This window comes from Silurus meridionalis, chromosome 13 (genome assembly GCF_014805685.1).
Source record: "Silurus meridionalis isolate SWU-2019-XX chromosome 13, ASM1480568v1, whole genome shotgun sequence".
Lineage (NCBI taxonomy): Eukaryota > Metazoa > Chordata > Actinopteri > Siluriformes > Siluridae > Silurus > Silurus meridionalis.
This window is the reverse complement of record NC_060896.1, coordinates 12,997,670-13,010,694: the sequence shown is the minus strand read 5'-3', so window position 1 is coordinate 13,010,694 and position 13,025 is coordinate 12,997,670. Positions and strand designations below refer to the sequence as shown.

The 13,025-nt window shown below is 38.4% G+C and overlaps 1 protein-coding gene across 2 annotated transcripts in view; it reads left to right on the top strand.

Moving 5' to 3' along the window:
• dennd4a (DENN/MADD domain containing 4A) overlaps positions 1-13,025 on the top strand; it is a 30,939-nt gene that overhangs the window by 1,858 nt on the left and 16,056 nt on the right. The window contains exons 2-14 of one of the 2 annotated variants that reach the window (XM_046864301.1): positions 3,436-3,786; positions 4,337-4,583; positions 4,706-4,775; positions 5,226-5,395; positions 6,343-6,581; positions 7,244-7,310; positions 7,448-7,506; positions 7,767-7,911; positions 8,037-8,212; positions 8,687-8,787; positions 10,073-10,294; positions 11,210-11,355; positions 11,725-11,751. In XM_046864301.1, coding sequence (XP_046720257.1) covers positions 3,476-3,786; positions 4,337-4,583; positions 4,706-4,775; positions 5,226-5,395; positions 6,343-6,581; positions 7,244-7,310; positions 7,448-7,506; positions 7,767-7,911; positions 8,037-8,212; positions 8,687-8,787; positions 10,073-10,294; positions 11,210-11,355; positions 11,725-11,751 — 1,980 coding nt within the window. In that variant the 5' untranslated portion in view covers positions 3,436-3,475. The remainder of the gene's footprint in view (positions 1-3,435; positions 3,787-4,336; positions 4,584-4,705; positions 4,776-5,225; positions 5,396-6,342; positions 6,582-7,243; positions 7,311-7,447; positions 7,507-7,766; positions 7,912-8,036; positions 8,213-8,686; positions 8,788-10,072; positions 10,295-11,209; positions 11,356-11,724; positions 11,752-13,025) is intronic. The other variant, XM_046864302.1, reaches the window with a different exon arrangement.

Sequence of the window (13,025 nt, the reverse complement as noted above, 5' to 3'; positions counted from 1 at the left end):
GTTAGCAGGAACCTCCCTAGTGCAGGAGGTGCTGGGCTGGGGCCAGCGAGCCCAGCTTTGAAACAGCTGTATGACATCAAGTACATTGTTTTTGACAGTGTCTTGATTTTGCCTATCCATAGGGTCTTTAGAGCTACAGGGTGGAGAAAGAAGGCAAAGGCTTTTGCTGCAGACACAAGAAAATCTCCTTGAGAGTAAAGATAAGCATAAAGATAAAGATAGGGGAAGATGGCATGCTGTTACACCGTGGCTGCTCTTTTATCTCCAGTTAAAGCCTTTTTTTTCATAATGTCATACTTGGAAGTCTGTAAAACTGTATTGCTACTAAACTCTGTGTTGTCCTTAGGCCTGAATGTGCTTAGAAAGCCTGTTGTTATTGATCTCCAAAGAATAAAAGTGTCCTTTTCACTTGATTTACTGATAAAACTTGTACAGCAGGGTTATCCCGAGCTGTTTTTTAAGGCTTTGTCAGAATTAAGTGGTGTGACTCATAATAACCATATCAGTAGAGAAAAGAGAACTACTCCAGTAGTCTGAGGTCAGCTTGCCTGGTACACAGTTCCTTAGCGATGTGCCGGAAATCAGTCATCGTTTGAGAAGACTAGTTCCCTCTTCTTTAATAAGCCAACCAAGGAGGCAGATTGTACTTACGCATTAAGTGTTGCAGTTACGCAGGTTCTCCTTGGCAGGATTTCCGTGGTGTAGGAGTTTGTGATGAAATGCTCAGCTTCCAGTATGGTTCCGGACATTCCTCCAACTCACTGTCTCTGTGTCATGCTGTTGGGATGTTTCTCAATCAGGCAGCAACATCCTGTCAGTGCATGCCCATTTTTGTCACAGCATGAGTCATTCTCAGGAATTATTTTACTTAAATGCTTTAAATGTTTTTAACCTGAAGGCTTTCCTGGATTTTACTTAATAATTATATTTATTTACTTATGACATTCACTTGTCTGTCTTATAATAATAACCATAAATGACATGGTCCTTTAATTGGAAAGATTGTTTCCAACGTGAAAGCAGATTGAATGTCGAATTATGCGTTTATTTCTGACTTTCTCAGAGTACAAAGCTTGTCATGAAAGTGTAATTTGCTTTTGGGATTAAAATTCCAATTATACATTATGTCCTGCTCCTAACATTAATTAACATTTGTAAAATGTTCATACTCATTTTTAAACCATGAATATAATTTTCTTTCTGCTGGCACAAAACACGAAAAGAAAAATACTTGCTGCTTTTTTTTAATTTTTTTTATTTTTTCACCATTGTTGCCATGGTGAAAGGATTATGATTTCTCTGCTCGCGTTGCCAGTCCCGGCGGATGGCGTGGTTGCGGGTCCAAGAGATTATGTCTCTATATATAATACAAAATCTCTTGCTTAACTTGTGACACATCTGCTGCAGTTTTAGCTCCGTATTTGCAGTAGAGTTTAACACACTCTGTGGTCTGAGATGTGCGGAGATGTAGGTGGATCTGGGAACAGAGAGTTTTGTGAGTGGGTGGCTTCGTGTCGGTTTGCTTAGAGAAAACGTCAGAAATGCTGTTGCTTTGCTGTTATGGCTCTTAACGTAAATCAGCTTGGTTTAAAGATTCAAAATAGAACATAGACAACACAAAGTGAATGCATATTGATCTCCGAAATGGCACAGTGGAAGCATGTGTTCATAGACATGTTTTAGGCTTTGAGCTCGATTAGGGTTCAACAGTCCTTGTGTATACTCTGAGTTTAATCAGAATAATATAAATGTGTTATTTTTATGCCCATCTGCAACATAAATGATAAGAGATGCTCCTACACCCTTTCTAGCTGACCACTTTAATAAAACAAAGAGGTGGAAGGAGAACTCACTTCATTCATCATGGAGGACTTAGACAATAGGTTAAGGTTTTTTTTTTAAGCTCTTAAGCTCTGTCCCGTGACACTACAGGCCCTGTAATGCAAACCACAAAGCCATTACCTCCAAAGCTTTTGACCAACTGACACCCTACAGAGAGCCAGAGAAAGTGCTCAGTGCTGTGTCAGTGCTGGTGAAGATGCTCAGCAGCCTGTAAATTGAGCCTGCACAATAGCCTGACTGTGACCTATTACTCTTACCATAAGTCAAAAATATTAAGATATATTGATATCATGAGACAGCAGAACAGCTCAAATCCCTGTTATTCCTGGCTTGTTACTGTGTGAAACTCACAAATCTTCATTTCTAAGAGAAATCTGGAACTCTGATTTGGGCTGTTATGTGTATTATAATAATATTAATATTACCCCAAATAAAATGAATAATGTTATTGGATTCTGTGTATGATGTTAAGTCTTTGTGGGTTGTGCTAGTTACACCCATTTACGGTCCAAGATTTTAAGCCAAATATCAGATTTGCAACAGGCTTTACAATGTATGAATGTGGTTAGATGCATCAGTGTGTTTTTTTTTTTTGTGTGTGTGTGTGCAAGTGTGAAGCCACACATAGTACCTAGGCATACTGTCATAGCTATTTATGGCACCATGAAACAGCGATAGAGAAAATAAGTCACACTCAGCCGGTTACACAGGGTTGTGCTCTAGAGTATGAGGGTACTTGCACATGTGTGTGCTGTAAATTCCTCAGCCTTGGCCAAGGAAGTGCTGAGACGCTTATGGCATCCCTAATAGAAATGTTTGTTGATCTGGAAAGACAATTCCACTGTCCCAAAACTGACAGTCTCCTTAATGTATGCTGTTTATTCACATAACACATTTATTAAATTCCTGCTTGAAATGACATTTTTAAAGATGTACAGTTTATACAGTCAGAAAAATGCTGTTATGCACAGCAGGAATGACTGATAATTGCAACCATATGGCCTTTGGCGTATTTATTGCTAAGACTGTGGCATATGAAACAGTTTGAGTGCCTGCGCGTGTGAGTGTGTGGAACAGAATGGTGTGTTAGATGTTTGAAACCTTTCCCAATTCTAAGGAATATAATCAAGGAACTCAATCAGAGAAAGCATGACATCTGCAACATTATGTTAATGTGAATTTTTTTAATGTGCAAAACAGCCATTTAAATATGCCTCTCGATGAAACCTAGGTCCTAGGTCAGCTTTTAAATAAATGTTTTTCAGTGAAATATGAAGAATCTGCTGGAATGCAATTTATATGCTAAATTATGCTTGCTATAGATAGACGGCTTTCAACTTAGTCAATCTTAGTCATGGTTTTGTGCAAAACATTACAGTTGTTCCGAAGAGTCTGCGGTGCTGAGGTACTGCCTGTTCCTATAATGTTTTATTTCTCCAACTGGTATATGCAGCTCATGCTATTTAAGTTTCACATAACTTTCTAATGCGAGCAACATCCTGTAACATAGACCCTGCATGCCCTACTTTCTCATGTGTGTGGTTACCCCATCTCTAACTTTCTCCATCTCTCTCCCTCCTTCTCTTTTCCCAGCTCTTCTGTTCTCTCTCTCTCTCTATGGGGAAGCTGGAAGATGGAGGAAAAAAGCCCTCGTGTAGCAGACTACTTTGTTGTGGCAGGCCTCACTGAGTTTTCAGAGCCCTTTGAAGAGGACATAACGTGCAATGAAAGCTGCCAGAGGAGCTCAACCCAAGCTGAGGCGCCAATCACAGACGTGGCGGTGGTGTTTCGTTCTCAGGGCGAGGAGGTGCCGCCGGGCTACACCTGCATCGAGTGTACTCCCTCTGGCCTTTCTGCTGAGCTGAACGGTGGGAGCATCATAGCCCCACAGATCTTTCTGTGCTACAGGCGAGGACGGGACAAGCCGCCTCTCACTGACCTTGGGTGAGTCACTTCTGTTTACCCTGAGGAGTTACAATAAGCTCCAAATTACAGGAGCCGATTGTAATAGGCGTATTGTACGAGTCAGGGAAATGGATAATAACAGCGTCTTAGAGCAGCAATGTTTTTTTCAGCAATTACTGCTAAAGTAAATATCTATTAGGTCTGTCCAGAAATCTCTGACAATCTCAATATTTTGAAAAAAGTGTTTAGTGATTTGTGTTTTGAATATGATTTTTTTTATGATGCAACGTTTACAGTTCCACAAGCAACAAACTGAATGATTGCTTTTAAAATTATTTTTCAGACATATTACAAAAGCATGAGCAAAGTAAAAAGTCTAGAGACCATTCAGCTTGCATTCCTTGCATTGTAGTTGTTTGTTTAAATCATAGATTGAGCTTAAATTATTCATTCCGATTTTCTTTTTAAATTGGAAGGGATTCACATGAAGATTTCACACAGTTTCCACACAGCAAAATACCACAAAAAGTATATACATCATTTGTAAAATGTATTGCTGAGAATGAATATTTTCCTCATTATTTCCTAGCATTCTCTATGAGTGGAGGGAGAAATTGAAGCCGGGATGCCACATCATCCAAAACACACCTTCTGGTCGTCCTGCGAACATCAGCAGCTCTTCCTCACAAAGAATCTACATCACATACCGTCGTGCTCCCGAGTGTCATTCTCATGCCACACTGGCTGTCACAGACATTTGTGTTATCATTCCCGGCAAAGGAGAAACACCACCATATGCCTTCTGCAAAGTGGACAAAAACCTAAACAGCAGCATGGTAAGCAGTCTCACCTTACTCACGTACAGAGCATGTGGTTATGCACACTATTATGTGCAGACTGTGCTGTGCTTTCCTTCAAGAGTAATGTGGGATTTTGTCTGTTCTGTTTTCCTTATCAGTGGGGGTCCTCTGTCTACCTGTGCTACAAAAAGTCTTTGGCCAAAACGAACACTCTTGCATTCAAAGCAGGTTTGTAGCGCAAAATATACTTCTAACCGACTGTGATCACGTGTTTAACACATGGAAAATAAAAATGTTATTTTGTTTGATTAGTAAGAATCAGTCAAGAACAGAACAGTGCACTGCTCTTAGCTTTTCAGAGAGATGGGGAGAGATGGGGAGTGGTGTACATGATGTAAGTGATATTCTCCCAGGGCGAGGTGGACATGAAATCATCTTATTGGTGTTTTTGCCAGAACATGTTCAGCTTATGGGGATAGTCTTGTTGTGTTATAGTTGGATGGCCCAGAGCAGTAAGATGAGAATAAGTTTCAAGTTCCAAATCATTGGTTCTAAAAAGCCTTTCACATGGAAGACAATACTCAGCACTTGCAGCCTGTGTGGTATTGATTATTTGTGCTGGAAGAAGCAGAATATTTTGTTAGAAGTGCTGAGAGTGATATTCGTTAACTGTTTTAGGTTTGCTATCACGGTACCCAGAAGAGGACTACGAATCGTTTCCTTTGCCCGAGTCAGTCCCCCTGTTCTGCCTGCCAATGGGAGCATCCATAGAGTGCTGGCCCTCTCAAACGAAATACTCTCTGCCTGTATTCTCGACATTTGTTCTCACTGGAGCTTCTGGAGAAAAGGTGAATGCACAAATACTGCTACAAATAATACTACATTTGCACATAGCATGTAAAAATTAAATGTATAAATATTCTGTGGAAACAATGATGTGTCTAAATAGAAGAGTTCGGTGTTTTTAAATCGTTTCAGTCTTTAGAGTATGTATGATTAACATGCACAAACTTTTTGATACATTATCCTGGACAGAGAAAAGAATATAAAGCCTGTTTAGTCCAATATCTCTACTATATGTCAGACATATTTGTGTGCAACGTTAAATTTAGTAATGAATTTGTCGTCAAAGCTGTTTGTAATCTTTAAATCTATAGAATTTAGCTTCAAGGTCCTTTTTTTTTCCAGAGCGAACAAAGAAGTTTTACACTTCTGAACTTCATCATTTTCTAATGCATGCCTTAAACTATTTAATATAATGACTGCTTTAGACTTTTTTAATGAGTGAGGTTCAAGTAAATAGGTCTGTTGTTCTTTTCTCAGCTGTTGTGGATAAATATTCAAGAAAACGCCTGTGTAAGAAAATGCTCTAGTCTCTGTTTGGGCTAGCAGAGAGTGAATTTGGAGCAGTGAATACTTCAGTGCACTCCTCTTGCTCCCTCTGCAAGCTCACTATTCCCCAGCCTATTGATGTTGCTCCATTCTGTAATTTATTCATTTAGGTAGAGACTTCAAAGAAGCAAAACTAGCCCAAGATGTTGGTAGCTTTTGTGAATAGAAAAAAAACAAAAATCTGAATAACATCTCTCAAGTCTCTCAGAATTAAATGTTCATTTATTGTATATGTTTTTGGAGATAGTCTCATAAATAGATTAAAACCCTTCATCTCATGCATTTGATTAATTTGATGAGACGTTTGAGCTCAGTAGAGACAGCTGTGCTGTGTCAACTTTATTAACTTTATGATGATCACAGTTTGGTACACTTTGTTGATTAGCATGTCTTGCATGTCTAGGTTTATGGTGCAGCGATCCAGTTTTACGAGGTGTACCCAGAGGAGCGTCTGACTGATAGGCAGCGCACACTGCTGGGACTACAAGCCAGTGGCCCGAGGACTGAAGACTCAATGACGGTCCACACCAACAAGAGCATCTGCCTTCTTTCTCGCTGGCCCTTTTTCGATGCTTTCAACACTTTCCTCACCTTCCTCTACCGCTACTCAATTTCCGGGCCTCATACGTTGCCCATTGAGAAGTAAGTGTTCTGCTTAAGTCCTTGTATTTGAACTATTTCTTTTTAATTTCTTACAGATTTATATATTGTTTATGAATATTGACATAATTAACATTAAGGTGCTGGAAAACCTAAATGTTTTGTTCATAAAATCATTATTATTATTATTATTATTATTATGATTATTATTATTATTACTATGATTATTATTATTATTACTATTATTACTATTATTATTATTATGTGCTGGAAGTCAATGGCAGCCTCTAGAACTGTATGTTTACAGCTGTAAAATTTGGCACACTGATTGGGCATTCGGCCAGTAATTACCTCATTGCATCTAGCAGAAACAAATTTCAAGGGTTTTTTTGTATATATATTTTGAACTGTTTGATGTCTTGTGATTCCTTGGAGATTTTCACTTTTAAGTCATGTACTGGTTTTTTGAAATCTTCAGTCTATTATGGTAGACATTAACGGTGAAATAATCCCAAATACTCCCTGCAGTTGTAAATTGTATCAGTACAAATTTAAAAGATATATAGGTGACCATGTCTTTATTGTTATTATTGTTATAGCACTTAATTGTTAATTGGTTCCAATCTAGCGCTTTGTAGTGCTTGACCCTTTAGAAGCAGCTTGAAGCTCTATTTATGTTATATTTCTCTCCACCTTTATTATAGGCATATCTCTAATTTTATGCACAAAGTCCCTTTCCCATCTTCTCAAAGACCTCGCATTCTGGTCCAGGTTAGTTGAATTTGACGTTATGACGATTCCTAATTTCATTTTATGTCTGTATATAACGTACATTTTTGCAGAATTGTTGGTTAATCTGACCTCACAAATGTTTTAATTGGGACGTGTGTTTGTTTGTTGTTCCACAGCTATCTCCACACGATAGCCTTATGCTGAGCCAGCCTGTTTCTTCTCCTCTGCCTCTGAGGTAGGTCACACACTAATGGTATAATGAAGCCATTAGGTTAAATTTTGTTACATAAATTAGAATTTTACTGAGATATGCGATTTCTTAATCATTTTGGACAATTGGCCAAAATTAGGTGAAAATGAACAAATGTTACAAATGCTGATATGTGCATAAGAAAAACTAACCCATTCAAGTTCAGTGCAAGGTCATGTATATTATGAAAGCCCAAGTCTATTTCCTGACACAATGTCTGCTTTCCCTTTTGTGTTGTCCTTTAGTGGTGGAAGTCTCTCTACACTGCTACTAAATCTGGGTCCTAAAAACTCAGTGACATTACTAGTTCTGGCTGTGACAGAGCACAAGATTCTGGTGCATTCACTGCGGCCAGCTGTGCTAACCAGCGTTACCGAGGCCCTGGTTTCAGTGAGTGGTGTCTACAAGGCTCCTTACAGTTTAACTCATAATAAACATATGTTAATTAAGGTTCTACCTCTATAGAAAAGTTACTGATTGAATACTCTTTGAAAACTTAATTGTGTTGCTTGCAGATGATCTTTCCTTTCCACTGGCCATGCCCATACATTCCCCTGTGCCCATTAGCACTGGCGGATGTGCTCAGCGCTCCATGCCCCTTCATAGTTGGGGTGGATTCACGCTATTTTGATCTGTATGAGCCACCGGCAGACATCAGCTGTGTGGATCTAGACACTAACACCATCTCACAGTGAGTGACCTTTTGACATGTACATAGTTTTGAACCCCTCAGGGAGCATCTCTTGAAGAATGACCTGTAAAGCTCATCTGTGAACCTCTTTAACTCTTCCGTAAAAATACCAACCCCACTACCCTTTCATAATATTACATTTTCTGGCTTTCAGTTATGACAGGGATTTCTTGAGGAGATTCATAATAATGATAATACCAGAAGCTATCTTGATCCTGCTAGGCATTACAATAATGTTGAATGAGTAGCACTCTGTTAAAAATAAGACACACAGTTGCACATCTGGTATCCACATGCTCCTGTTTGTTTGCCAGGTGGAGAATGCAGAAGAGTTTATCCTCGTCATGGCAATCGTGTAGCTGTCAGATATAGTTCTCAAATCAACTCTGCTTTCTGTGGGCTTGGATGTATTTTTTTTGGCACTGTTTACCTGTTTCCCCCTTTTTAATCATAAACTTGTGTTTGTGGTTTCAGCAAAGAAGATCGCAGAGCCCTGACATGGAAGATTCTGCCAAGGAAAGCCTGTAAACGTCTGATCAATACCCTCAGCAATCTCCATCAGGAGCTGGTGCAGGGTGAGTCTGTTGTCAGTATGGTGTGAGCAGACATTTTCCTGTTTTCTGAGTCTCCATTCAAGGACACATTTTGTAAAATTCACAGCACTAGAAAATCCAGTCTGAGTGGTTGTAGCAGGTTGTGCCATATCGTTTTTCAAATGTCGCTTAATCTTTTTATCACTCATCCAGCTTTTCATTAACTGTTGACAGAAGAAAACAAACTAACAGTACTGAGCCTTGAGAAGATTTTAGCTTTAGAGACAGTGTGTTTGAGATCGGTGCATGCCACCAACAGAGTCAGGTTCTGTATGTCTGTTTTGCCTTGAGCTAATCTAATTGTTTTAGTTATTTAAGTATTTATTATTTTATAGTTCTGTATTAGACACAATTCCTTTTGCCATGTACAGTACATTTTGTACAAGTATGTAAAGTCTGATTGCATCTACTAGATAAAATAAACCATGATCTTATGACCTTAAAGACTACAGAAGACTACTACTAAATACTTTTAATAAACAAAACATTTTCCATATTTATAATGCTATATTGACTGTTTAGTTGTGGAGGGAATGGCATGTATTCATTCCAGTCTTGATTTAAGAGGTCTAAAGACCAAATACAGTGGTAACTTGACCTACAAGTGAATTAATGTATGAGTTTTCTGATGTTACGCGAGCAAAAAATTGAGGTACAAGCTCGAGACGCCCCTGCTAGATGGCGAAGCAAAGCCAGAAAGCAGAGACTGTGATGAAAATTAAGATAAGCAAAGAAGAAAAAGTAAAAATTTCAAAGTTTAGGGATACGTAGTGTACAATAGTGATAGTTTTCCCTCCTCCTCCGCCTATTGCCTCTACCACGTATCCCCCATCCCCCCCAGTCTTTGTTTGCTAAAGTCGTCTCATCTCCAAGGTAAATGCACTGAATAAAATTGTATTATATCTTTACATACTTTTTCTATTATGTTTTTATAAAAGATTTGTTATTTAGAAATGTATTTTCCTAATTTAATAGCATGAAACAGAAAACGGGGTGTCATTTTGAGGGTTGGAACGGATTAATGCCATTTGAAGTATTTTCAATATGGAAAACTGATTTGATGTCCGAGCAAATTAAGATACGAGCTCGTCCACGGAACGAATTAAACTCGTAGGTCAATGTACCACTGTAGATGTTTTTTTTTTATTGTGGACACCATTTAAATGTATAACACTACTTTATAATCTGAATCAGAAAAATTAAAGTGTATATGTAGATCAGATTGAGATGGAACTTTTTGAATGTAAGATTTGTACTTTTTCTGCAGATTATTTACTCAGTCGTGAGGAAGGCCATATAGATGCCGCTATGAGTGAGCGTGAACCTGGCAGTGGCGTAAAGAGTCTCCAGTCGCTGGAGTTAGAGATCCAAGAAGCCTTCTTGCGTTTCATGGCAGCCATCTTAAAGGGTTACCGCTCGTACTTGCTTCCCATTACCCAGGCTCCCTCAGAAAAAGCAACTGATGCCAGCTCCCTCTACGACCTACAAGGTAGGCTTGTCATCCAACTATTTTAATTAGATTAAGGTTAGGACCCCACTCTGCAGAGCAGATTGAATCTGATTATGTGGTTTGAAAGCAAAGTCCACAGCAAAAAAAACAAAACCAAACAAAACACAAAAAACAATAAATATTGCCATAAGATTGTCAACCCTGAGAAAATTTTAAAGTTAAAAAACAGTGAAAACTTGTTCCAGAGTTTTGTTGATTGCTGGCAAAGCCCATTCGAGAGTCCATAGAGAAAGCTCATGAGCTCTGCAGCTGGGTTGAATGTTGAAATCTGGAACAAGTCTAACCTGAAACAAGACTGTTGACTATATGTTTATAAAAAAAAAAAAAATTAAGCTTTTAATGGTCTTAACAACAAATCATTGGTCTGAAAATGAGCAAGAGTTAAGAAATTGTACACAATTTTGATGTAAAATTAACGAAAAAAAAGAAGATTACAAAGTTCCCCAAAATATGTTCTGGGATGTTGACCTGATTAGGGGCTCATTAATGGAAAAGGGATTCCTACTGATTTCCATGACAATAACTTCTAGACCAATAAAAGATCATTTAAAATAATTATTTGCCTTAGAGTGTAGACAGTACATACTGTACGATTTACATCTTTTGGTTTCTGCACAAAAACAAAAAATGTCTCTGTTTTTACAGTATGGTTAAAAATCTTTGTTTTCTAAAATGAAGTTCTATAACAAGCCCTTTGCCATGGTCATCTTTAAGAAATTTGTAAACTTAGACAGTGAAATATTTTAAAAATGATTGATCTTTGGACATTAACTGTCACATGATCTGCATCATTAACTATCACTTATATCTTTGCACACATATACACTTGCCATCCCTTGTTATGTGAAAGAGTGATACAAAGATTAATGGTTCTCTCTTTTTTTTTTTTTTCAGGATTCTTGAAAAGTCGTGATCGCTCAAATCAGAAGTTTTACTCCCTCATGACCAAGACTCAGATGTTCATCCGCTTTATTGAAGAGTGCTCCTTTGTCAGTGATAAGGATGCAAGCTTGGCGTTTTTTGATGACTGTGTCGACAAGGTAGACATTTTTATTGATTATTGCACAAACGTGTTCATTTGATGTTGGGTACAAATTGTCTGGATTGTTTGCCTGCTCCACTTTTGCTTCAATAAAGTGTTTAAAGTCGTTAGACCCCTTTTTACATTTAATTATGCCAAATAAAGATCTGAAAAAAAACTTAACTAAACCGGGTACATAGTGATTTGCAAGAACAATAACATTTTAAGCATCCCAAGAATTATGCCAATAAGCCAGTAAATTCAGAGCAGTTTTTTTTTTACATGCTTGGCTTTTCTTCTTTCTCTAACCACTCTGCCTACTCCTCTGTGTCTATTTTTCTTTCTTTCTTTTTGATCTAATCCCTGCAATTACTGCTTGCATGGAAAGCTCTTTGGCACAGAAAAAGGAGGAAAGGTAAGCAGCTAGATTTTGTAGTCTTTCATAAAGTGTAAAAAATAGATTTTTTTGGGGGGGGGGAAATATTTTGTTTAATTAGATTGGACTTTGAGCAACCAGCATTTTTCTTTAGAGATTAGTAATAATCATAAGAATAATAATAAGCAGAAGAATATTGCATATTCTGTAACATTCTGTATTGAATCTGTTTATCAATTCAAACTCATTTTTTTGTCTGTGTGTGATTTGTGTTGGACTTTGTGTTAATGGCATTTTTTTTATTAAAGCACCATTAGTATGCAGTACTTCTTGCCAAGACACTCAGAATCTGCCAGGACACACCTCATATGCTCCATTGTCTCCACCCATTACTTCTCAACCCCACTACATTAAATGACATTAAATGATGAGTTGCGAATTACAAAAATTTCTGTCTTGGAAAACATAGCCTTTTCAAGGTCTATTAATATCTGCATGGTATGCATGAGAAGTACTAAACAACTTATTTCTCATTCCCAATTAAGCATGAGCTGTTTTTCTCTCGTTCTCTATCATTCAGTAAAGAGCTGGTGGGGAAGCCGCTTTAGATCACACTGTTCATTAGAGACATAAACAGTAGAAGTCATTGCCTGCCATGTCTCGTCCTTCGCCATTTAAAGCCTGCCAAGGACAGTGCTTTAGTGGCGCACTGATAATGGAAGTGACCATGTGAGCTGATTTTAAAGTGGGCCAAATGCAGCTTCAGAACATTGTCTGGGTTTGCACAGGGAACGGCATGCTAGCAGAGCACAATTTGAAGCGACTCACAGAGGTAGCATACAAATTCCTGAAGGGGGCTTGTGGTGCCCAGAACATTAAACTTCTCCTAAGGCTTGAGCCAATGCCATGATGACCTTCAAAGAGAGCTGGGTAGTGGTTCAAAAATAATCTTTGTTCTGCAAGCAAAACTCAATCAGTGCTATAGGGCGTCAGCTCTTCCTGCCAAGAAACAATTCTTAGTGTTGCTTCCTTTCTGTCGAAACCTGAGCAGCTTATTTTTTCTCTCACTAATTGACAAAATAAATGCCTCAACTCACTCTTTATGGGTGTTGTTCCTGGATGGCTATAGGTCAGTGCTTTATGCTGGGGGATGTGTATGGTCATGCAGACAAAGACGTCTGGAAGCTAAATGTGCCATGACACTTCCACGTTACTGGCTAGTCTGATGCCGGTGCACCGCACAGTAATGTGTCTGCACCCTGGGAGCGACAGTGTTTAGTCCAGGTCACTGCACTCAGGGTATGTCAACTGTG